The sequence below is a fragment of the Pelophylax lessonae genome (genome assembly GCF_965119305.1).
Source record: "Pelophylax lessonae genome assembly, chromosome: 13".
NCBI lineage: Eukaryota > Metazoa > Chordata > Amphibia > Anura > Ranidae > Pelophylax > Pelophylax lessonae.
The window spans coordinates 210,256,911-210,281,075 of NC_138780.1; the positions used below are offsets into that span (position 1 = coordinate 210,256,911).

General features: G+C 52.0%; 1 protein-coding gene across 8 annotated transcripts in view; it reads right to left on the reverse strand.

The window, feature by feature from the left end:
• The window catches only part of EML1 (EMAP like 1), a 354,659-nt gene that overhangs the window by 145,257 nt on the left and 185,237 nt on the right, over nucleotides 1–24,165 (reverse strand). For 5 of the 8 annotated variants that reach the window (XM_082275525.1, XM_082275527.1, XM_082275526.1 and 2 more), the window contains exons 3-4: nucleotides 7,659–7,688; nucleotides 5,015–5,147 (exon numbers count right to left, since the gene is read on the reverse strand). In XM_082275525.1, coding sequence (XP_082131651.1) covers nucleotides 5,015–5,147; nucleotides 7,659–7,688 — 163 coding nt within the window. The remainder of the gene's footprint in view (nucleotides 1–5,014; nucleotides 5,148–7,658; nucleotides 7,689–24,165) is intronic. The other 3 variants (XM_082275529.1, XM_082275528.1, XM_082275524.1) reach the window with 1 other exon arrangement.

Here is a 24,165-nt window from a genome sequence, read left to right on the forward strand (position 1 = left end):
CCTTCAGCACCTGGGTCTCAATAGCCAGGCCGTTAAAGCCAGCGATCGTAAAGCAGGATGGAAGATCGGTCCCTGCGACAGCAGATCCTCCCTGAGAGGAAGTCGCCAAGGAACGTCTGCGACCAGCCTGACCAGGTCGGCGTACCAGGCCCGACGAGGCCAGTCCGGAGCTACCAGGATAACTGGCATACAGTAGCTGATACTGCCCCCACGGGGCGATCAGCACGTCTGCGGCATCTGCTAGAGGATCGCGGGAGCGAGCCACAAACCTCTGCACTTTCCTGTTGAGCCGAGATGCCAACAGATCCACATTCGGGGTGCCCCAACGAAGGCACAGTTGGTGGAATACCTCTGGATGAAGAGACCATTCCCCTTGATCCAGAATCTGACGGCTGAGATAATCTGCCTGCCAATTCTCCACCCCCGGAATGAATACCGCAGAGAGAGCTGGAACAATCCGTTCCGCCCAACGAAGAATGCTGGCCACTTCTATGGCCGCCAGGACACTCTTGGTGCCCCCCTGGTGATTGACGTAAGCCACTGCTGCGGCATTGTCCGACTGGATCGGCACCGGGCTGCCCCGGAGCTGCTCGGTCCAATGAATCAGACAAAGTCTGATCGCTCTCAGTTCCAATACATTTATCGGTAACCTGGACTCTTCCAGGGACCAAAGCCCCTGAGCAGATAATTTGCCGAGAATTCCTCCCCACCCGGATAGACTGGCATCCGTGGTGACAATCGTCCAGTATATTGGAAGAAATCACTTCTCCTGGCTGAGCTTCGGAGACCGAAGCCACCAGACCAGAGACTCCCTGGTCCGCTCGCTCAGCCGGATCCGATTGTCCAGGGAATCTGGATTCCGGTTCCATTTGAGAAGAATCTCTTTTTGAAGGATTCGGGTATGGGACTGGGCAAATGGTACTGCCTCGAAGGAAGCCACCATCAGACCCAGGACCCTCATGCAAGTCCGAAGGGAAGACCAGTTGTCGGATAGTAACAACTGAATCGTTGATTGAATCTTCTGGAGTTTCTCCGCAGGGAGAAACACTTTTGCCCTGTATGTGTCTAAAATTAGACCCAGATATTCCAGCCTCCTGGTGGGAACCAGAGATGACTTCTGCAGGTTCACCAGCCACCCGAACTCTTGCAAAGAGATCATGGTGATCTCCAAGTTTAGCAACAGAGTCTGCGGAGACTCCGCACGGAGCAGAAGATCGTCTAGGTAACCTAGAATCGATATGCCTCGCTGTCGCAACAGCGCCAAAACTGGGGCCAACACCTTTGTGAAGACCCGGGGAGCCGAGGCGAGACCAAAGGGTAACGCCGCAAACTGATAATGGTTCTCTTCTACGGAAAAACGCAGGAAACGCTGATGTCCTGCGTAAATGGGAAGGTGGAGATAGGCATCCTTGATGTCTATGGACGCCAGAAAATCTCCCTGATGCAGGGAGGCCGCTACTGTGCGAATGGACTCCATTTTGAATTTTTGTACCCGGACAAAATGATTGAGTGCTCTTAAGTCCAGAATTGGACGCACCTTGCCCTCTTTTCTGGGTATTGTGAATAGGTTTGAATAGAACCCCTGAAAACGCTCTGTCCAAGGAACGTGGACCACCACTCCTTGTTGCATTAAATCCGTTACTGCCCCCCGCAAAGCTTCTAAGCGATCCGGGGATAGTTGGATATTGGAAGGGAAGAATCGCACCGGTGGAAGTAATCGAAACTCGATCTTGTATCCTGACCGTATGACTTCGCAAACCCACTTGTCCGGGATTCTGGAAAGCCATGGATCCGGAAACCGGTGAAGACGTCCCCCCACCCCAGCTATGGGTGGGGGCGCACCTTCAGGCTTTAGTAGTCTTATCTTCAGCTCTGGAAGAGCCAGACTTTTGTTTACCCGACCAGCGCCCCTTGAATCCTCCTGGAGGGGCTTTGCCTTATCGCCCGCCCCAGCGGAGCGAAAAAACTTTTTATGAGCGGAAAAGGAAGGCCCCTGTCTCTGACGAGGTCCTTTACCCTTAGTATTCTGTGGCAAAAAAGTGCTCTTGCCCCCAGTGAGATCCTTGATAATCTCATCCAAGGTGGCCCCAAATAGGCGATTCCCCTGAAAGGGGAGATTAGCCAAAGCTTTTTTGGAACCTTGATCCGCCGACCAGCACTTTAACCACAGCACACGCCTGAGGACCACTGCTGAAATCGATGCCCGCCCCAACAATGGAGTGGCGTCCAGAGCGGCGTCACAGACAAACTGTAGCCCTTGTATCATCTGCTCCAGCAGGTCTGATACTGTCGGGGGGATGCTTCTCCCCTCTAAGTCCCGGCGTAACAACTTGGTCCATTCTGTCAATGTTTGTGAAACCAAACCAATTGCCATCACTGGCCTAAAAGCTGACCCAATCAGGGAAAAGATGGAGCGAGACACCGGATCCCTAAAGGACGGAGCATCCTCCAATGGGATAACAGTAGCTTTATTTAATCTGGAAATCGGTGAATCCACCAATGGTGGTACTGTCCATTTTTTGAGGAGGGATTCCTCAAACGAATAACGCCTAATAATGCGTTTGGAAATACCAGGGGTTCGTTTTGGACGACCCCATTCCTCTTTAATTATATTACCAAAACATTTGGGCAAGGGAAACACCCTCGCCATTTTGGTAGGTTTATTAGTACCAAAAGGAAATTCAGTATCAGCTACTTCTGCCGGGGGAACCTCAAGTCTTAAGGTTTCCCGGACAGACACAACTAGTGCGTCCACCAACGCTTCTTCTTGTGCTATGGCGGATGCCGAAACGTCCTCCTCACTGTCTGAGGAGACCGTACCCGAGACACAAGCCCCAGATGAGGGACCTGCAGCTGCAGTGACAAGCTCAGAATCCGTATCTGAAGTGTCAGATGAAATAGGGGTAGGCGGGGGTCGCTTCTTTGCGCCCCGTTCCTGACAGGCCACCTCCACCCGGGATACAAAAGACTCCAAAACCGCTGACAATGCATCAATTGTAAGTGGGGAACTGGAGGGTCCTGCGGCCACCTCGAGGGGATCAGGTGGGGATACATGTGTGGCAGGGTCCATGACTAATCCAGGAACCCTTGCCAGCAAACAAAAATTTGCAAAAGAAAAAATGTTTCTCTTTTTTTTTTTTTTATGTGTAATCCCCCCGCGCAATAGCGCCCCTCAGCGTACCTGCTTTGGACCCCCACAGAGAGAGAGAGAGCCCAAGGGCTCACCACCTGATGCAGAGAAGCTTCTACCAAACTGCTCTCAGCGCTGTCCTATGCAGACCAGGAAGTCCTGTGAATAGTTTTCCCGGGTAAAGGAGGCAGCTCCGCCCCTTTACACGCCTTCTGGCGCACCCACTGCTACTCCTCGAGGTAGCTGGGCACATCAAACATGGCCGCCCCCATGCAGGAGACACCAGGCTACACCAAAATGGCGGCCTGCGCGACCTGCGGACGGCCTGTGGACAACAATGGCGGCTAAATCATGCGGCCTGTGGGCCTGCGGGATCCGTGCGGCCTGCGGCAGGAAGGCGGCGGCCTGTGGATCTTATGCAGCCTGCGGGCGAATGGCGGCGGCCTGAATAGTGCGGCCTGCGAGAGGATAGCAGCGGCTTATGCCGTGCAACCTGCGGGAGGATGGCGGTAGTCCCTGTGCTACATCACTATGCATTGGGTAGGTGCATTGTATTATATCACCCCTTTTACATGACTACTAGTAACGCCAGCCCCTGTCTCCATCCTTGACCTCAGTCATGGCCTCTTACATCGCCAGTTCTTTATAGTGACTATTAGATAGTCAGTTCCCAAACCAAGCCTCCTGGAGTATATCTCCTATTCACCAAATCACACTATCAAGAGGGAGATCTGTGAAACATGTCATAGGATATTGGGGGAACCTTAAGATCAAAGGGTCCGACCATCCACAGAGGGGCCCGTATCCATCCCAAAAACCCGACAGGGGGGGAGGGGGAACATCTACTCACCATACCGGAACCGACGGGCACCCACTCCTAACAGAACCCCTCTCCACCGAAGTGGGGGGGCTGTCGACCAATGCAGACGCCATGACTCAGTTTCCGACTGGTCGTAGGCGTCCTGGCGAGATGTTTAACTCGCAGGGCCAGTCCCCGTCCAGCGGGACTACGTCGCGGGCTGACCCAGCGCGGAGCTAGGGCCTGCACGCGCTTGTAAGCCGGCTGGGGTGACCACTGGATCTCAACATCCAGCCTGTCGCCCAGATCCGGCATCTTTGCTTGAAGATCTCACAGGAAACTGGAGAAAAAAGCTAACTAAAAAAGGATTTATCTAAAAAATCCTGCCAGGACCAAAGATCCCAGCAAGGAACTTAGGTCCTTACTCCTGACTAGACAGAAAAAAACTGACATCCTGTAGCAGGAAGTGAGAGGATATACCCTCTGGGACTGCCCCTAGGGTGTGGCCAGAACGTTTTCTTCTGCCTAGTGTCCTACTCCTGTAGAGGGCAGTATAACCCAATTTGATATTAATCAAAGAGGACTGCGTCTGTCAATGAGCGACAGAGAAAAACTATTTTAGACCATAATAGGCTCCTCCACCCAATAGCCCTGCCCATGAGGAAGTCAGAAGAGCCTTTTAAGCCCCTAAATGCTGCACTACAACCTCATGCACTGAGTGCTTGCCGTAGGGTCCACGTTCAGCAGACAATAGTGCCCACCAAAGGTGACGGGGAACAAAATACCTGAATTAAAGCAAAGCATCACAGCCGTAGCATGTGACACCCCCCACTGCCTTTCCACATAAGGATGGAGCACTTAAGAGGTGGTAATAACATGGCTCAACCGTGTAGCTCTACTGCCCCCACCCCCCAGCCGCTATGCTGAACGAGCCCTTACACAGCAGTATCTGGATGGCTTGCCATCACAGTCCCAACCAAAGAAATAGAATGAGTTTGGGGTGAGGACTGCACAGGAAGCTGCAGCCTCGGAGGAGACGAACGATGAGTGGCCGAGGATCGGGATCTCCAGCCTTGGCCACTTACCTTTTGGATGCTAGCGGAACGATGTCTTTCCGGGTCCCCGATGGAGAAGGGAGAGAGCCAGAAGGTTTCTTTGGCAAGATGGTCTCACTGTTTACGACGGTCCTCATTGGTAGTCCCTGGACCAATGTCCGAGCTGTAGAATCAAACAAATCCATCAAATGCTGCGTCTGTTTTCAGCAAGACAAGCATGCGGTCAGCTGGAATCACAAATACAAAAAATTTACCAATAATAAAAATAAAGAGGATTTATGAAGCCTCCAATCCTTGGTTTCTTGGCTGCTATGCAGGGCAGATGGATCAGCAATCAGAATACGGAGACCGCCGGCATTTCCCGGTGAAGTCTCCATGACCCCCCACCATGGAAATCTCAGCTCTGGGAGGACAGACTCTTATAGGGAACAAATACTTATTACAGCCCAAGTCCACCTCAAATCCTCCTCCCGCTCCCTCCCCTGCAGTACATCCTTCCCCCGCAGCATATCATCCTTCCCCCGCAGCATTCTTTCCCTCCCCCGCAGCATTCTTTCCCTCCCCCGCAGCATTCTTTCCCTCCCTCGCAGCATATCATCCCTCCTCCGCAGCATTCTATCCCTCCCCCGCAGCATATCATCCTTCCCCCGCCGCATTCTATCCCTCCCCCGCAGCATTCTATCCCTCCCCCTGCAGTACATCCCTCCACCGCAGCATATCATCCTTCCCCCGCAGCATTCTATCCCTCCCCCGCAGCATTCTATCCCTCCCCCGCAGCATTCTATCCCTCCCCCTGCAGTATATCCCTCCCCCCCAGCATATTATCCCTTCCCCTGCAGTACATCCCTCCCCCACAGCAAATCATCCCTCCCCCTGCAGTACCTCCCTTCCCCGCAGCATTCTATCCCACCCCTGCAGCATTCTATCCCACCCCCGCAGCATTCTATCCCTCCCCTGCAGCATATCATCCTTCCCCCGCAGCATTCTATCCCTCCCCCGCAGCATTCTATCCCTCCCCCACAGCATTCTATCCCTCCCCCGCAGCATTCTATCCCTCCCCCACAGCATATCATCCTTCCCCCACAGCATTCTATCCCTCCCCCTGCAGTATATCCCTCCCCCGCAGCATTCTATCCCTCCCCCGCAGCATTCTATCCCTCCCCCACAGCATATCATCCTTCCCCCACAGCATTCTATCCCTCCCCCTGCAGTATATCCCTCCCCCCAGCATATTATCCCTTCCCCTGCAGTATATCCCTCCCCGCAGCAAATCATCCCTCCCCCTGCAGTACCTCCCTTCCCCGCAGCATTCTATCCCTCCCCCGCAGCATTCTATCCCTCCCCAGCAGCATTCTATCCCTCCCCCGCAGCATTCTATTCCTCCCCCTGCAATACATCCTTCCCCGCAGCATTCTATCCCTCCCCCGCAGCATTCTATCCCTCCCCCGCAGCATTCTATCCCTCCCCCTGCAATACATCCTTTCCCGCAGCATATCATCCTTCCCCGCAGCATTCTATCCCTCCCCCGCAGCATTCTATCCCTCCCCCGCAGCATTCTATTCCTCCCCCTGCAATACATCCTTCCCCGCAGCATTCTATCCCTCCCCCGCAGCATTCTATCCCTCCCCCGCAGCATTCTATTCCTCCCCCTGCAATACATCCTTCCCCGCAGCATATCATCCTTCCCCGCAGCATTCTATCCCTCCCCCACAGCATTCTATCCCTCCCCCACAGCATTCTATCCCTCCCCCTGTAGTACATCCCTCCCCTGCAGCATATAATCTCTCCCAATGCAGTACATCCCTCCCCCGAAGCATATCATCCCTTCCCCTGCAGTACATCCCTCCCCCGCAGCATATCATCCCTTCCCCTGCAGTACATCCCTCCCCCGCAGCATATCATCCCTTCCCCTGCAGTACATCCCTCCCCCGCAGCATATCATCCCTTCCCCTGCAGTACATCCCTCCCCAGCAGCAAATCATCCCTCTCCCGCAGCATCTTATCCTATCTCCACATGCCGGGATCTTACATCCCCTCCATAGATGTCAGAGGTCTCTCCTCTTAGGCGCTATTTTCCTGGACCCATGACCAGATTATTGTCTTATTTATATGACGCCAGCGCCGGGGGTCATTAATTCTTCAGTGTAATATTTGCATTTTTTGTAGCCAGATATTTTCTGCCGCTCGTTTCATTGCTGCGATTTCTTCTGTGCGAAGTTCTAATGGGATTTTTATTTTATCTTCATTTTGAGTGTAATTTAATATTTTCCCTGTTGGGATTAATAAAGTATTGTGAATGCGGATGGCCCCATGTAATGAGGCTCTATGGAAAAGGGATAAATGACACCGGGCGTCATACAACCCAGATAAGGACTATTGGTGATGGAGCGGGGAGCCGGCGGGGACAGCGGGGAGGACTGCAGAAAATGGATATTTGGGCTTTAAGAAGTAGGAGACCCTTTTTTAGTATGGAAGTCCAAAAACCAAACATTCTAAAAGCACAAAAGTTATTTTTTTTTTTTAGACAAAGAAGCAGCAAGAAAATATTTATCCAAAAAAACCAAAACCACTCTCAGGACTCATGCAATATGGAGGCCATTCTGTTAGAGCTGCACACAAGAAGAATCGATCCCCCTGAGGATGATGATGGGGATGATGAAGATGATGGAGTTACCTTTTTGTTTCTCTTTCCCAGCAGAGGGCGCTGTATAGAGAACAGAGAACACCTCACATTTCTACAAGATTGGGTTTACAATTCACATTTCAATTAAAAAGAAGAAACTGAATATAAGAGAAAAGCTGACAAGTTCCTGCAGCCGCCGGTGTCTCCAATTTGGGGACAGCCCCCACTTCCTGTTCCAGAACAAGGTGACAACAGGAGGCAAAGCTAAATAAAAATAACCCTAATACACCCCTCCCCCACTTCCTTCAGGTATACTATCCCATCAAAAGTCACCCCCCCTCCCCACAGACACACACAGTATGGTAATCACCAATCTGCACCCCCCCCACCCCCCATTGAAGGAGTATACCCTGGGTGCGCTTTAGGGCTTACCTGGTCAGATAACACCCCACAGGAAACAGTATTTCAGTTTGAGGCAGTGCCCTCCCCTCTGTGGCGTAGGGCGATACGTCGTCTATGGCGTGGGGGATACCTAGGGTTGCCACCCCATCCCTTTAAACCAGGACACATATTAAAGTGGAGTTCCGGCCTATTTTGCAAATTTAGTGATTCCTGGAGAACTCGCTATGCTGATCAACAATTGGGCGTTTCCACTTTTTTTCGGGGTCCCTTACCTTATTTTCAGGGCATTTTTGATTGTACTTCCTCCTCCCCCCCCCCTCTGTGGCCACGGTCACCGACATCACTTCCGCCTTTGCATTGCATCCTGGGAGCGGTTTGTCATCACTCCCAGGAGGCCGGAATCAGGAAGATCTCCCAGAACTCTCCCTGGAATCAGGAAGAACTCCCCGAACATTCCCTGGAATCAGGAAGAACTCCCAGAACTCTCCCTGGAATCAGGAAGAACTCCCAGAACTCTCCCTGGAATCAGGAAGATCTCCCAGAACTCTCCCTGGAACCAGGAAGAACTCCCAGAACTCTCCCTGGAACCAGGAGGAACTCCCAAAACACTCCCTGGAATCAGGAAGAACTCCCAGAACACTCCCTGGAATCAGGAAGATCTCCCAGAACTCTCCCTGGAATCAGGAAGAACTCCCAGAACATTCCCTGGAATCAGGAGGAACTCCCAGAACACTCCCTGGAATCAGGAGGAACTCCCAAAACACTCCCTGGAATCAGGAAGAACTCCCAGAACACTCCCTGGAATCAGGAAGATCTCCCAGAACTCTCCCTGGAATCAGGAAGAACTCCCAGAACATTCCCTGGAATCAGGAAGAACTCCCAGAACTCTCCCTGGAATCAGGAGGAACTCCCAGAACACTCCCTGGAATCAGGAAGAACACCCAGAACTCTCCCTGGAATCAGGAAGATCTCCCAGAACTCTCCCTGGAATCAGGAAGATCTCCCAGAACTCTCCCTGGAATCAGGAAGATCTCCCAGAACTCTCCCTGGAATCAGGAAGAACTCCCAGAACACTCCCTGGAATCAGGAAGATCTCCCAGAACTCTCCCTGGAATCAGGAAGATCTCCCAGAACTCTCCCTGGAATCAGGAAGATCTCCCAGAACACTCCCTGGAATCAGGAAGATCTCCCAGAACTCTCCCTGGAATCAGGAAGAACTCCCAGAACTCTCCCTGGAATCAGGAAGAACTCCCAGAACACTCCCTGGAATCAGGAAGAACTCCCAGAACACTCCCTGGAATCAGGAGGAACTCCCAGAACTCTCCCTGGAATCAGGAAGAACTCCCAGAACTCTCCCTGGAATCAGGAAGAACTCCCAGAACACTCCCTGGAATCAGGAAGAACTCCCAGAACACTCCCTGGAATCAGGAGGAACTCCCAGAACTCTCCCTGGAATCAGGAAGAACTCCCAGAACTTTCCCTGGAATCAGGAAGATCTCCCAGAACATTCCCTGGAATCAGGAGGAACTCCCAGAACTCTCCCCGGAATCAGGAGGAACTCCCAGAACACTCCCTGGAATCAGGAAGATCTCCCAGAACTCTCCCTGGAATCAGGAAGAACTCCCAGAACACTCCCTGGAATCAGGAAGATCTCCCAGAACTCTCCCTGGAATCAGGAAGAACTCCCAGAACACTCCCTGGAATCAGGAAGATCTCCCAGAACACTCCCTGGAATCAGGAAGAACTCCCAGAACATTCCCTGGAATCAGGAAGAACTCCCAGAACACTCCCTGGAATCAGGAAGAACTCCCAGAACATTCCCTGGAATCAGGAAGAACTCCCAGAACACTCCCTGGAATCAGGAAGAACTCCCAGAACACTCCCTGGAATCAGGAAGAACTCCCAGAACATTCCCTGGAATCAGGAAGATCTCCCAGAACTCTCCCTGGAATCAGGAAGATCTCCCAGAACTCTCCCTGGAATCAGGAAGAACTCCCAGAACACTCCCTGGAATCAGGAAGATCTCCCAGAACTCTCCCTGGAATCAGGAAGATCTCCCAGAACTCTCCCTGGAATCAGGAAGATCTCCCAGAACTCTCCCTGGAATCAGGAAGATCTCCCAGAACACTCCCTGGAATCAGGAAGATCTCCCAGAACACTCCCTGGAATCAGGAGGAACTCCCAGAACACTCCCTGGAATCAGGAGGAACTCCCAGAACATTCCCTGGAATCAGGAAGATCTCCCAGAACACTCCCTGGAATCAGGAAGAACTCCCAGAACATTCCCTGGAATCAGGAAGAACTCCCAGAACTCTCCCTGGAATCAGGAAGAACTCCCAGAACACTCCCTGGAATCAGGAAGAACTCCCAGAACACTCCCTGGAATCAGGAGGAACTCCCAGAACACTCCCTGGAATCAGGAAGATCTCCGAGAACATTTCCTGGAATCAGGAAGAACTCCCAGAACTCTCCCTGGAATCAGGAAGAACTGCCAGAACTCTCCCTGGAATCAGGAAGAACTCCCAGAACACTCCCTGGAATCAGGAGGAACTCCCAGAACACTCCCTGGAATCAGGAAGATCTCCCAGAACACTCCCTGGAATCAGGAAGAACTCCCAGAACACTCCCTGGAATCAGGAGGAACTCCCAGAACTCTCCCTGGAATCAGGAAGAACTCCCAGAACGCTCCCTGGAATCAGGAGGAACTCCCAGAACACTCCCTGGAATCAGGAAGATCTCCCAGAACTCTCCCTGGAATCAGGAAGAACTCCCAGAACGCTCCCTGGAATCAGGAAGATCTCCCAGAACACTCCCTGGAATCAGGAAGATCTCCCAGAACACTCCCTGGAATCAGGAGGAACTCCCAAAACACTCCCTGGAATCAGGAAGAACTCCCAGAACTCTCCCTGGAATCAGTAAGATCTCCCAGAACTCTCCCTGGAATCAGGAAGAACTCCCAGAACATTCCCTGGAATCAGGAGGAACTCCCAGAACATTCCCTGGAATCAGGAAGATCTCCCAGAACTCTCCCTGGAATCAGGAAGAACTCCCAGAACATTCCCTGGAATCAGGAGGAACTCCCAGAACATTCCCTGGAATCAGGAAGATCTCCCAGAACTCTCCCTGGAACCAGGAAGAACTCCCAGAACTCTCCCTGGAACCAGGAGGAACTCCCAAAACACTCCCTGGAATCAGGAAGAACTCCCAGAACACTCCCTGGAATCAGGAAGATCTCCCAGAACTCTCCCTGGAATCAGGAAGAACTCCCAGAACATTCCCTGGAATCAAGAGGAACTCCCAGAACACTCCCTGGAATCAGGAGGAACTCCCAAAACACTCCCTGGAATCAGGAAGAACTCCCAGAACACTCCCTGGAATCAGGAAGATCTCCCAGAACTCTCCCTGGAATCAGGAAGAACTCCCAGAACATTCCCTGGAATCAGGAAGAACTCCCAGAACTCTCCCTGGAATCAGGAGGAACTCCCAGAACACTCCCTGGAATCAGGAAGAACTCCCAGAACTCTCCCTGGAATCAGGAAGAACTCCCAGAACACTCCCTGGAATCAGGAAGAACTCCCAGAACACTCCCTGGAATCAGGAAGAACTCCCAGAACACTCCCTGGAATCAGGAGGAACTCCCAGAACTCTCCCTGGAATCAGGAAGAACTCCCAGAACGCTCCCTGGAATCAGGAGGAACTCCCAGAACACTCCCTGGAATCAGGAAGATCTCCCAGAACTCTCCCTGGAATCAGGAAGAACTCCCAGAACGCTCCCTGGAATCAGGAAGATCTCCCAGAACACTCCCTGGAATCAGGAAGATCTCCCAGAACACTCCCTGGAATCAGGAGGAACTCCCAAAACACTCCCTGGAATCAGGAAGAACTCCCAGAACTCTCCCTGGAATCAGTAAGATCTCCCAGAACTCTCCCTGGAATCAGGAAGAACTCCCAGAACATTCCCTGGAATCAGGAGGAACTCCCAGAACATTCCCTGGAATCAGGAAGATCTCCCAGAACTCTCCCTGGAATCAGGAAGAACTCCCAGAACATTCCCTGGAATCAGGAGGAACTCCCAGAACATTCCCTGGAATCAGGAAGATCTCCCAGAACTCTCCCTGGAACCAGGAAGAACTCCCAGAACTCTCCCTGGAACCAGGAGGAACTCCCAAAACACTCCCTGGAATCAGGAAGAACTCCCAGAACACTCCCTGGAATCAGGAAGATCTCCCAGAACTCTCCCTGGAATCAGGAAGAACTCCCAGAACATTCCCTGGAATCAAGAGGAACTCCCAGAACACTCCCTGGAATCAGGAGGAACTCCCAAAACACTCCCTGGAATCAGGAAGAACTCCCAGAACACTCCCTGGAATCAGGAAGATCTCCCAGAACTCTCCCTGGAATCAGGAAGAACTCCCAGAACATTCCCTGGAATCAGGAAGAACTCCCAGAACTCTCCCTGGAATCAGGAGGAACTCCCAGAACACTCCCTGGAATCAGGAAGAACTCCCAGAACTCTCCCTGGAATCAGGAAGAACTCCCAGAACACTCCCTGGAATCAGGAAGAACTCCCAGAACACTCCCTGGAATCAGGAAGAACTCCTTGAACATTCCCTGGAATCAGGAGGAACTCCCAGAACTCTCCCTGGAATCAGGAAGAACTCCCAGAACATTCCCTGGAATCAGGAAGAACTCCCAGAACACTCCCTGGAATCAGGAAGAACTCCTTGAACATTCCCTGGAATCAGGAGGAACTCCCAGAACATTCCCTGGAATCAGGAAGAACTCCCAGAACACTCCCTGGAATCAGGAAGAACTCCCAGAACACTCCCTGGAATCAGGAATAACTCCCAGAACTCTCCCTGGAATCAGGAAGATCTCCCAGAACATTCCCTGGAATCAGGAGGAACTCCCAGAACACTCCCTGGAATCAGGAAGAACTCCCAGAACACTCCCTGGAATCAGGAGTAACTCCCAGAACATTCCCTGAAATCAGGAAGATCTCCCAGAACTCTCCCTGGAATCAGGAAGAACTCCCAGAACTCTCCCTGGAATCAGGAAGATCTCCCAGAACACTCCCTGGAATCAGGAAGAACTCCCAGAACACTCCCTGGAATCAGGAAGATCTCCCAGAACTCTCCCTGGAATCAGGAAGAACTCCCAGAACTCTCCCTGGAACCAGGAGGAACTCCCAGAACTCTCCCTGGAATCAGGAAGAACTCACAGAACGCTCCCTGGAATCAGGAAGAACTCCCAGAACACTCCCTGGAATCAGGAAGATCTCCCAGAACTCTCCCTGGAATCAGGAAGATCTCCCAGAACTCTCCCTGGAATCAGGAAGAACTCCCAGAACTCTCCCTGGAATCAGGAAGATCTCCCAGAACACTCCCTGGAATCAGGAGGAACTCCCAGAACACTCCCTGGAATCAGGAGGAACTCCCAGAACATTCCCTGGAATCAGGAAGATCTCCCAGAACTCTCCCTGGAATCAGGAAGAACTCCCAGAACATTCCCTGGAATCAGGAAGATCTCCCAGAACTCTCCCTGGAATCAGGAAGAACTCCCAGAACATTCCCTGGAATCAGGAGGAACTCCCAGAACATTCCCTGGAATCAGGAAGATCTCCCAGAACTCTCCCTGGAACCAGGAAGAACTCCCAGAACTCTCCCTGGAACCAGGAGGAACTCCCAAAACACTCCCTGGAATCAGGAAGAACTCCCAGAACACTCCCTGGAATCAGGAAGATCTCCCAGAACTCTCCCTGGAATCAGGAAGAACTCCCAGAACATTCCCTGGAATCAAGAGGAACTCCCAGAACACTCCCTGGAATCAGGAGGAACTCCCAAAACACTCCCTGGAATCAGGAAGAACTCCCAGAACACTCCCTGGAATCAGGAAGATCTCCCAGAACTCTCCCTGGAATCAGGAAGAACTCCCAGAACATTCCCTGGAATCAGGAAGAACTCCCAGAACTCTCCCTGGAATCAGGAGGAACTCCCAGAACACTCCCTGGAATCAGGAAGAACTCCCAGAACTCTCCCTGGAATCAGGAAGAACTCCCAGAACACTCCCTGGAATCAGGAAGAACTCCCAGAACACTCCCTGGAATCAGGAAGAACTCCTTGAACATTCCCTGGAATCAGGAGGAACTCCCAGAACTCTCCCTGGAATCAGGAAGAACTCCCAGAACATTCCCTGGAATCAGGAAGAACTCCCAGAACACTCCCTGGAATCAGGAAGAACTCCTTGAACATTCCCTGGAATCAGGAGGAACTCCCAGAACATTCCCTGGAATCAGGAAGAACTCCCAGAACACTCCCTGGAATCAGGAAGAACTCCCAGAACACTCCCTGGAATCAGGAATAACTCCCAGAACTCTCCCTGGAATCAGGAAGATCTCCCAGAACATTCCCTGGAATCAGGAGGAACTCCCAGAACACTCCCTGGAATCAGGAAGAACTCCCAGAACACTCCCTGGAATCAGGAGTAACTCCCAGAACATTCCCTGAAATCAGGAAGATCTCCCAGAACTCTCCCTGGAATCAGGAAGAACTCCCAGAACTCTCCCTGGAATCAGGAAGATCTCCCAGAACACTCCCTGGAATCAGGAAGAACTCCCAGAACACTCCCTGGAATCAGGAAGATCTCCCAGAACTCTCCCTGGAATCAGGAAGAACTCCCAGAACTCTCCCTGGAACCAGGAGGAACTCCCAGAACTCTCCCTGGAATCAGGAAGAACTCACAGAACGCTCCCTGGAATCAGGAAGAACTCCCAGAACACTCCCTGGAATCAGGAAGATCTCCCAGAACTCTCCCTGGAATCAGGAAGATCTCCCAGAACTCTCCCTGGAATCAGGAAGAACTCCCAGAACTCTCCCTGGAATCAGGAAGATCTCCCAGAACACTCCCTGGAATCAGGAGGAACTCCCAGAACACTCCCTGGAATCAGGAGGAACTCCCAGAACATTCCCTGGAATCAGGAAGATCTCCCAGAACTCTCCCTGGAATCAGGAAGAACTCCCAGAACTCTCCCTGGAATCAGGAAGATCTCCCAGAACACTCCCTGGAATCAGGAAGAACTCCCAGAACACTCCCTGGAATCAGGAAGATCTCCCAGAACTCTCCCTGGAATCAGGAAGAACTCCCAGAACTCTCCCTGGAACCAGGAGGAACTCCCAGAACTCTCCCTGGAATCAGGAAGAACTCACAGAACGCTCCCTGGAATCAGGAAGAACTCCCAGAACACTCCCTGGAATCAGGAAGATCTCCCAGAACTCTCCCTGGAATCAGGAAGATCTCCCAGAACTCTCCCTGGAATCAGGAAGAACTCCCAGAACTCTCCCTGGAATCAGGAGGAACTCCTCGAACATTCCCTGGAATCAGAAAGAACTCCCAGAACACTCCCTGGAATCAGGAAGAACTCCCAGAACTCTCCCTGGAATCAGGAAGAACTCCCAGAACACTCCCTGGAATCAGGAAGAACTCCCAGAACACTCCCTGGAATCAGGAAGAACTCCCAGAACATTCCCTGGAATCAGGAGGAACTCCCAGAACATTCCCTGGAATCAGGAAGAACTCCCAGAACACTCCCTGGAATCAGGAGGAACTCCCAGAACTCTCCCTGGAATCAGGAAGAACTCCCCGAACACTCCCTGGAATCAGGAAGAACTCCCAGAACATTCCCTGGAATCAGGAAGAACTCCCAGAACACTCCCTGGAATCAGGAGGAACTCCCAGAACTCTCCCTGGAATCAGGAAGAACTCCCAGAACATTCCCTGGAATCAGGAGGAACTCCCAGAACATTCCCTGGAATCAGGAAGAACTCCCAGAACACTCCCTGGAATCAGGAAGAACTCCCAGAACATTCCCTGGAATCAGGAAGAACTCCCAGAACTCTCCCTGGAATCAGGAAGAACTCCCAGAACACTCCCTGGAATCAGGAAGAACTCCCAGAACATTCCCTGGAATCAGGAAGATCTCCCAGAACACTCCCTGGAATCAGGAAGATCTCCCAGAACTCTCCCTGGAATCAGGAAGATCTCCCAGAACTCTCCCTGGAATCAGGAAGAACTCCCAGAACTCTCCCTGGAATCAGGAAGAACTCCCAGAACACTCCCTGGAATCAGGAGGAACTCCCAGAACTCTCCCTGGAATCAGGAAGAACTCCCAGAACTCTCCCTGGAATCAGGAAGAACTCCCAGAACACTCCCTGGAATCAGGAGGAACTCCCAGAACTCTCCCTGGAATCAGGAAGAACTCCCAGAACTCTCCCTGGAATCAGGAAGAACTCCCAGAACATTCCCTGGAATCAGGAGGAACTCCCAGAACTCTCCCCGGAATCAGGAGGAACTCCCAGAACACTCCCTGGAATCAGGAAGATCTCCCAGAACTCTCCCTGGAATCAGGAAGAACTCCCAGAACACTCCCTGGAATCAGGAAGATCTCCCAGAACTCTCCCTGGAATCAGGAAGAACTCCCAGAACACTCCCTGGAATCAGGAAGAACTCCCAGAACATTCCCTGGAATCAGGAAGAACTCCCAGAACACTCCCTGGAATCAGGAAGAACTCCCAGAACATTCCCTGGAATCAGGAAGAACTCCCAGAACACTCCCTGGAATCAGGAAGAACTCCCAGAACATTCCCTGGAATCAGGAAGATCTCCCAGAACTCTCCCTGGAATCAGGAAGATCTCCCAGAACTCTCCCTGGAATCAGGAAGAACTCCCAGAACACTCCCTGGAATCAGGAAGATCTCCCAGAACTCTCCCTGGAATCAGGAAGATCTCCCAGAACTCTCCCTGGAATCAGGAAGATCTCCCAGAACTCTCCCTGGAATCAGGAAGATCTCCCAGAACACTCCCTGGAATCAGGAAGATCTCCCAGAACTCTCCCTGGAATCAGGAAGATCTCCCAGAACTCTCCCTGGAATCAGGAAGAACTCCCAGAACACTCCCTGGAATCAGGAAGAACTCCCAGAACACTCCCTGGAATCAGGAAGAACTCCCAGAACACTCCCTAGAATCAGGAGGAACTCCCAGAACATTCCCTGGAATCAGGAGGAACTCCCAGAACACTCCCTGGAATCAGGAAGATCTCCCAGAACACTCCCTGGAATCAGGAGGAACTCCCAGAACTCTCCCCGGAATCAGGAAGATCTCCCAGAACACTCCCTGGAATCAGGAAGATCTCCCAGAACATTCCCTGGAATCAGGAGGAACTCCCAGAACTCTCCCCGGAATCAGGAAGAACTCCCAGAACACTCCCTGGAATCAGGAAGAACTCCCAGAACACTCCCTGGAATCAGGAGGAACTCCCAGAACTCTCCCCGGAATCAGGAAGATCTCCCAGAACACTCCCTGGAATCAGGAAGATCTCCCAGAACATTCCCTGGAATCAGGAGGAACTCCCAGAACTCTCCCCGGAATCAGGAAGATCTCCCAGAACATTCCCCGGAATCAGGAGGAACTCCCAGAACACTCCCTGGAATCAGGAAGATCTCCCAGAACTCTCCCTGGAATCAGGAAGAACTCCCAGAACACTCCCTGGAATCAGGGAGATCTCCCAGAACATTCCCTGGAATCAGGAGGAACTCCCAAAACTCTCCCCGGAATCAGGAAGAACTCCCAGAACATTCCCTGGAATCAGGAAGAACTCCCAGAACATTCCCTGGAATCAGGAAGATCTCCCAGAACACTCCCTGGAATCAGGGAGATCTCCCAGAACATTCCCCGGAATCAGGAGGAACTCCCAGAACACTCCCTGGAATCAGGAAGAACTCCCAGAACACTCCCTGGAATCAGGGAGATCTCCCAGAACATTCCCTGGAATCAGGAGGAACTCCCAAAACTCTCCCCGGAATCAGGAAGAACTCCCAGAACATTCCCTGGAATCAGGAAGAACTCCCAGAACATTCCCTGGAATCAGGAAGATCTCCCAGAACACTCCCTGGAATCAGGGAGATCTCCCAGAACTCTCCCTGGAATCAGGAAGAACTCCCAGAACACTCCCTGGAATCAGGAAGAACTCCCAGAACACTCCCTGGAATCAGGAAGAACTCCCAGAACATTCCCTGGAATCAGGAGGAACTCCCAGAACACTCCCTGGAATCAGGAAGAACTCCCAGAACACTCCCTGGAATCAGGAAGAACTCCCAGAACACTCCCTGGAATCAGGAGGAACTCCCAGAACACTCCCTGGAATCAGGAAGAACTCCCAGAACATTCCCTGGAATCAGGAAGATCTCCCAGAACTCTCCCTGGAATCAGGAAGAACTCCCAGAACACTCCCTGGAATCAGGAAGAACTCCCAGAACATTCCCTGGAATCAGGAAGAACTCCCAGAACACTCCCTGGAATCAGGAAGATCTCCCAGAACTCTCCCTGGAATCAGGAAGAACTCCCAGAACATTCCCTGGAATCAGGAAGATCTCCCAGAACACTCCCTGGAATCAGGGAGATCTCCCAGAACATTCCCTGGAATCAGGAAGATCTCCCAGAACACTCCCTGGAATCAGGGAGATCTCCCAGAACACTCCCTGGAATCAGGAGGAACTCCCAAAACTCTCCCCGGAATCAGGAAGAACTCCCAGAACATTCCCTGGAATCAGGAAGATCTCCCAGAACACTCCCTGGAATCAGGGAGATCTCCCAGAACACTCCCTGGAATCAGGAGGAACTCCCAAAACTCTCCCCGGAATCAGGAAGAACTCCCAGAACATTCCCTGGAATCAGGAAGAACTCCCAGAACATTCCCGGGAATCAGGAAGATCTCCCAGAACACTCCCTGGAATCAGGGAGATCTCCCAGAACATTCCCTGGAATCAGGAGGAACTCCCAGAACACTCCCTGGAATCAGGAAGAACTCCTTGAACATTCCCTGGAATCAGGAAGAACTCCCAGAACACCCCCTGGAATCAGGAAGATCTCCCAGAACTCTCCCTGGAATCAGGAAGAACTCCCAGAACGCTCCCTGGAATCAGGAAGAACTCCCAGAACTCTCCCTGGAATCAGGAAGAACTCCCAGAACTCTCCCTGGAATCAGGAAGAACTCACAGAACGCTCCCTGGAATCAGGAGGAACTCCCAGAACTCTCCCTGGAATCAGGAGGAACTCCCAGAACTCTCCCTGGAATCAGGAAGAACTCCCAGAACGCTCCCTGGAATCAGGAAGAACTCCCAGAACTCTCCCTGGAATCAGGAAGAACTCCCAGAACACTCCCTGGAATCAGGAAGAACTCCCAGAACACTCCCTGGAATCAGGAGGAACTCCCAGAACACTCCCTGGAATCAGGAGGAACTCCCAGAACGCTCCCTGTAATCAGGAAGATCTCCCAGAACACTCCCTGGAATCAGGAAGAACTCCCAGAACGCTCCCTGGAATCAGGAAGAACTCCCAGAACTCTCCCTGGAATCAGGAGGAACTCCCAGAACACTCCCTGGAATCAGGAAGATCTCCCAGAACTCTCCCTGGAATCAGGAAGAACTCCCAGAACACTCCCTGGAATCAGGAAGAACTCCCAGAACGCTCCCTGGAATCAGGAAGTTCTCCCAGAACTCTCCCTGGAATCAGGAAGATCTCCCAGAACTCTCCCTGGAATCAGGAGGAACTCCCAGAACACTCCCTGGAATCAGGAAGAACTCCCAGAACACTCCCTGGAATCAGGAAGAACTCCCAGAACGCTCCCTGGAATCAGGAGGAACTCCCAGAACTCTCCCTGGAATCAGGAGGAACTCCCAGAACTCTCCCTGGAATCAGGAGGAACTCCCAGAACGCTCCCTGGAATCAGGAAGAACTCCCAGAACTCTCCCTGGAATCAGGAAGAACTCCCAGAACACTCCCTGGAATCAGGAAGATCTCCCAGAACTCTCCCTGGAATCAGGAAGAACTCCCAGAACACTCCCTGGAATCAGGAAGAACTCCCAGAACGCTCCCTGGAATCAGGAAGATCTCCCAGAACTCTCCCTGGAATCAGGAAGAACTCCCAGAACACTCCCTGGAATCAGGAAGTTCTCCCAGAACTCTCCCTGGAATCAGGAAGATCTCCCAGAACTCTCCCTGGAATCAGGAGGAACTCCCAGAACACTCCCTGGAATCAGGAAGAACTCCCAGAACACTCCCTGGAATCAGGAAGAACTCCCAGAACGCTCCCTGGAATCAGGAGGAACTCCCAGAACTCTCCCTGGAATCAGGAGGAACTCCCAGAACTCTCCCTGGAATCAGGAGGAACTCCCAGAACGCTCCCTGGAATCAGGAAGAACTCCCAGAACACTCCCTGGAATCAGGAAGAACTCCCAGAACACTCCCTGGAATCAGGAGGAACTCCCAGAACACTCCCTGGAATCAGGAGGAACTCCCAGAACGCTCCCTGTAATCAGGAAGATCTCCCAGAACACTCCCTGGAATCTGGAAGAACTCCCAGAACGCTCCCTGGAATCAGGAAGAACTCCCAGAACTCTCCCTGGAATCAGGAAGAACTCCCAGAACTCTCCCTGGAATCAGGAAGATCTCCCAGAACTCTCCCTGGAATCAGGAAGAACTCCCAGAACACTCCCTGGAATCAGGAAGAACTCCCAGAATGCTCCCTGGAATCAGGAAGATCTCCCAGAACTCTCCCTGGAATCAGGAAGAACTCCCAGAACACTCCCTGGAATCAGGAGGAACTCCCAGAAAACTCCCTGGAATCAGGAAGATCTCCCAGAACTCTCCATGGAATCAGGAGGAACTCCCAGAAAACTCCCTGGAATCAGGAAGAACTCCCAGAACTCTCCCTGGAATCAGGAGGAACTCCCAGAACACTCCCTGGAATCAGGAGGAACTCCCAGAAAACTCCCTGGAATCAGGAAGATCTCCCAGAACTCTCCCTGGAATCAGGAGGAACTCCCAGAACTCTCCCTGGAATCAGGAGGAACTCCCAGAAAACTCCCTGGAATCAGGAAGATCTCCCAGAACTCTCCCTGGAATCAGGAAGAACTGCCAGAACACTCCCTGGAATCAGGAAGAACTCCCAGAACACTCCCTGGAATCAGGAAGAACTCCCAAAACACTCCCTGGAATCAGGAAGAACTCCCAGAACTCTCCCTGGAATCAGGAAGAACTCCCAGAACATTCCCTGGAATCAGGAAGATCTCCCAGAACTCTCCCTGGAATCAGGAAGAACTGCCAGAACACTCCCTGGAATCAGGAAGATCTCCCAGAACTCTCCCTGGAATCAGGAAGAACTCCCAGAACACTCCCTGGAATCAGGAAGAACTCCCAAAACACTCCCTGGAATCAGGAAGAACTCCCAGAACTCTCCCTGGAATCAGGAAGAACTCCCAGAACATTCCCTGGAATCAGGAAGAACTCCCAGAACACTCCCTGGAATCAGGAGGAACTCTCAGAACACTCCCTGGAATCAGGAAGAACTCCCAGAACTCTCCCTGGAATCAGGAGGAACTCCCAGAACACTCCCTGGAATCAGGAAGAACTCCCAGAACACTCCCTTGAATCAGGAAGAACTCCCAGAACTCTCCCTGGAATCAGGAAGATCTCCCAGAACTCTCCCTGGAATCAGGAAGAACTCCCAGAACATTCCCTGGAATCAGGAAGATCTCCCAGAACTCTCCCTGGAATCAGGAAGAACTCCCAAAACACTCCCTGGAATCAGGAAGAACTCCCAGAACTCTCCCTGGAATCAGGAAGAACTCCCAGAACACTCCCTGGAATCAGGAAGAACTCCCAGAACACTCCCTGGAATCAGGAGGAACTCCCAGAACACTCCCTGGAATCAGGAAGATCTCCCAGAACTCTCCCTGGAATCAGGAAGATCTCCCAGAACTCTCCCTGGAATCAGGAAGAACTCCCAAAACACTCCCTGGAATCAGGAAGAACTCCCAGAACTCTCCCTGGAATCAGGAAGAACTCCCAGAACACTCCCTGGAATCAGGAGGAACTCCCAGAACTCTCCCTGGAATCAGGAAGATCTCCCAGAACATTCCCTGGAATCAGGAAGAACTCCCAGAACACTCCCTGGAATCAGGAGGAACTCCCAGAACTCTCCCTGGAATCAGGAGGAACTCCCAGAACACTCCCTGGAATCAGGAAGAACTCCCAGAACACTCCCTTGAATCAGGAAGAACTCCCAGAACTCTCCCTGGAATCAGGAAGATCTCCCAGAACACTCCCTTGAATCAGGAAGAACTCCCAGAACACTCCCTGGAATCAGGAAGATCTCCCAGAACTCTCCCTGGAATCAGGAAGAACTCCCAGAACTCTCCCTGGAATCAGGAAGATCTCCCAGAACTCTCCCTGGAATCAGGAAGAACTCCCAGAACTCTCCCTGGAATCAGGAGGAACTCCCAGAACACTCCCTGGAATCAGGAAGAACTCCCAGAACACTCCCTGGAATCAGGAGGAACTCCCAGAACACTCCCTGGAATCAGGAAGATCTCCCAGAACTCTCCCTGGAATCAGGAAGATCTCCCAGAACTCTCCCTGGAATCAGGAAGATCTCCCAGAACTCTCCCTGGAATCAGGAAGAACTCCCAGAAACCTCCCTGAAATCAGGAAGAACTCCCAGAACATTCCCTGGAATCAGGAAGAACTCCCAGAACACTCCCTGGAATCAGGAAGAACTCCCAGAACATTCCCTGGAATCAGGAGGAACTCCCAGAACATTCCCTGGAATCAGGAAGATCTCCCAGAACACTCCCTGGAATCAGGAGGAACTCCCAGAACATTCCCTGGAATCAGGAAGATCTCCCAGAACACTCCCTGGAATCAGGGAGATCTCCCAGAACATTCCCTGGAATCAGGAGGAACTCCCAGAACTCTCCCTGGAATCAGGAGGAATTCCCAGAACACTCACTGGAATCAGGAAGAACTCCCAGAACTCTCCCTGGAATCAAGAAGATCTCCCAGAACACTCCCTGGAATCAGGAAGAACTCCCAGAACATTCCCTGGAATCAGGAAGATCTCCCAGAACACTCCCTGGAATCAGGGAGATCTCCCAGAACATTCCCTGGAATCAGGAGGAACTCCCAGAACTCTCCCTGGAATCAAGAAGATCTCCCAGAACACTCCCTGGAATCAGGAAGAACTCCCAGAACACTCCCTGGAATCAGGAAGAACTCCCAGAACTCTCCCTGGAATCAGGAGGAACTCCCAGAACACTCCCTGGAATCAGGAAGAACTCCCAGAACATTCCCTGGAATCAGGAGGAACTCCCAGAACTCTCCCTGGAATCAAGAAGATCTCCCAGAACACTCCCTGGAATCAGGAAGAACTCCCAGAACTCTCCCTGGAATCAGGAGGAACTCCCAGAACACTCCCTGGAATCAGGAAGATCTCCCAGAACTCTCCCTGGAATCAGGAAGATCTCCCAGAACTCTCCCTGGAATCAGGAAGATCTCCCAGAACTCTCCCTGGAATCAGGAAGATCTCCCAGAACTCTCCCTGGAATCAGGAAGAACTCCCAGAAACCTCCCTGAAATCAGGAAGAACTCCCAGAACATTCCCTGGAATCAGGAAGAACTCCCAGAACACTCCCTGGAATCAGGAAGAACTCCCAGAACATTCCCTGGAATCAGGAGGAACTCCCAGAACATTCCCTGGAATCAGGAAGATCTCCCAGAACACTCCCTGGAATCAGGGAGATCTCCCAGAACATTCCCTGGAATCAGGAGGAACTCCCAGAACTCTCCCTGGAATCAGGAGGAATTCCCAGAACACTCCCTGGAATCAGGAAGAACTCCCAGAACTCTCCCTGGAATCAAGAAGAACTCCCAGAACATTCCCTGGAATCAGGAAGAACTCCCAGAACTCTCCCTGTAATCAGGAGGAACTCCCAGAACACTCCCTGGAATCAGGAAGAACTCCCAGAACACTCCCTGGAATCAGGAGGAACTCCCAGAACTCTCCCTGGAATCAGGAGGAACTCCCAGAACTCTCCCTGGAATCAAGAAGATCTCCCAGAACACTCCCTGGAATCAGGAAGAACTCCCAGAACACTCCCTGGAATCAGGAAGAACTCCCAGAACTCTCCCTGTAATCAGGAGGAACTCCCAGAACATTCCCTGGAATCAGGAAGAACTCCCAGAACACTCCCTGGAATCAGGAGGAACTCCCAGAACATTCCCTGGAATCAGGAAGATCTCCCAGAACACTCCCTGGAATCAGGGA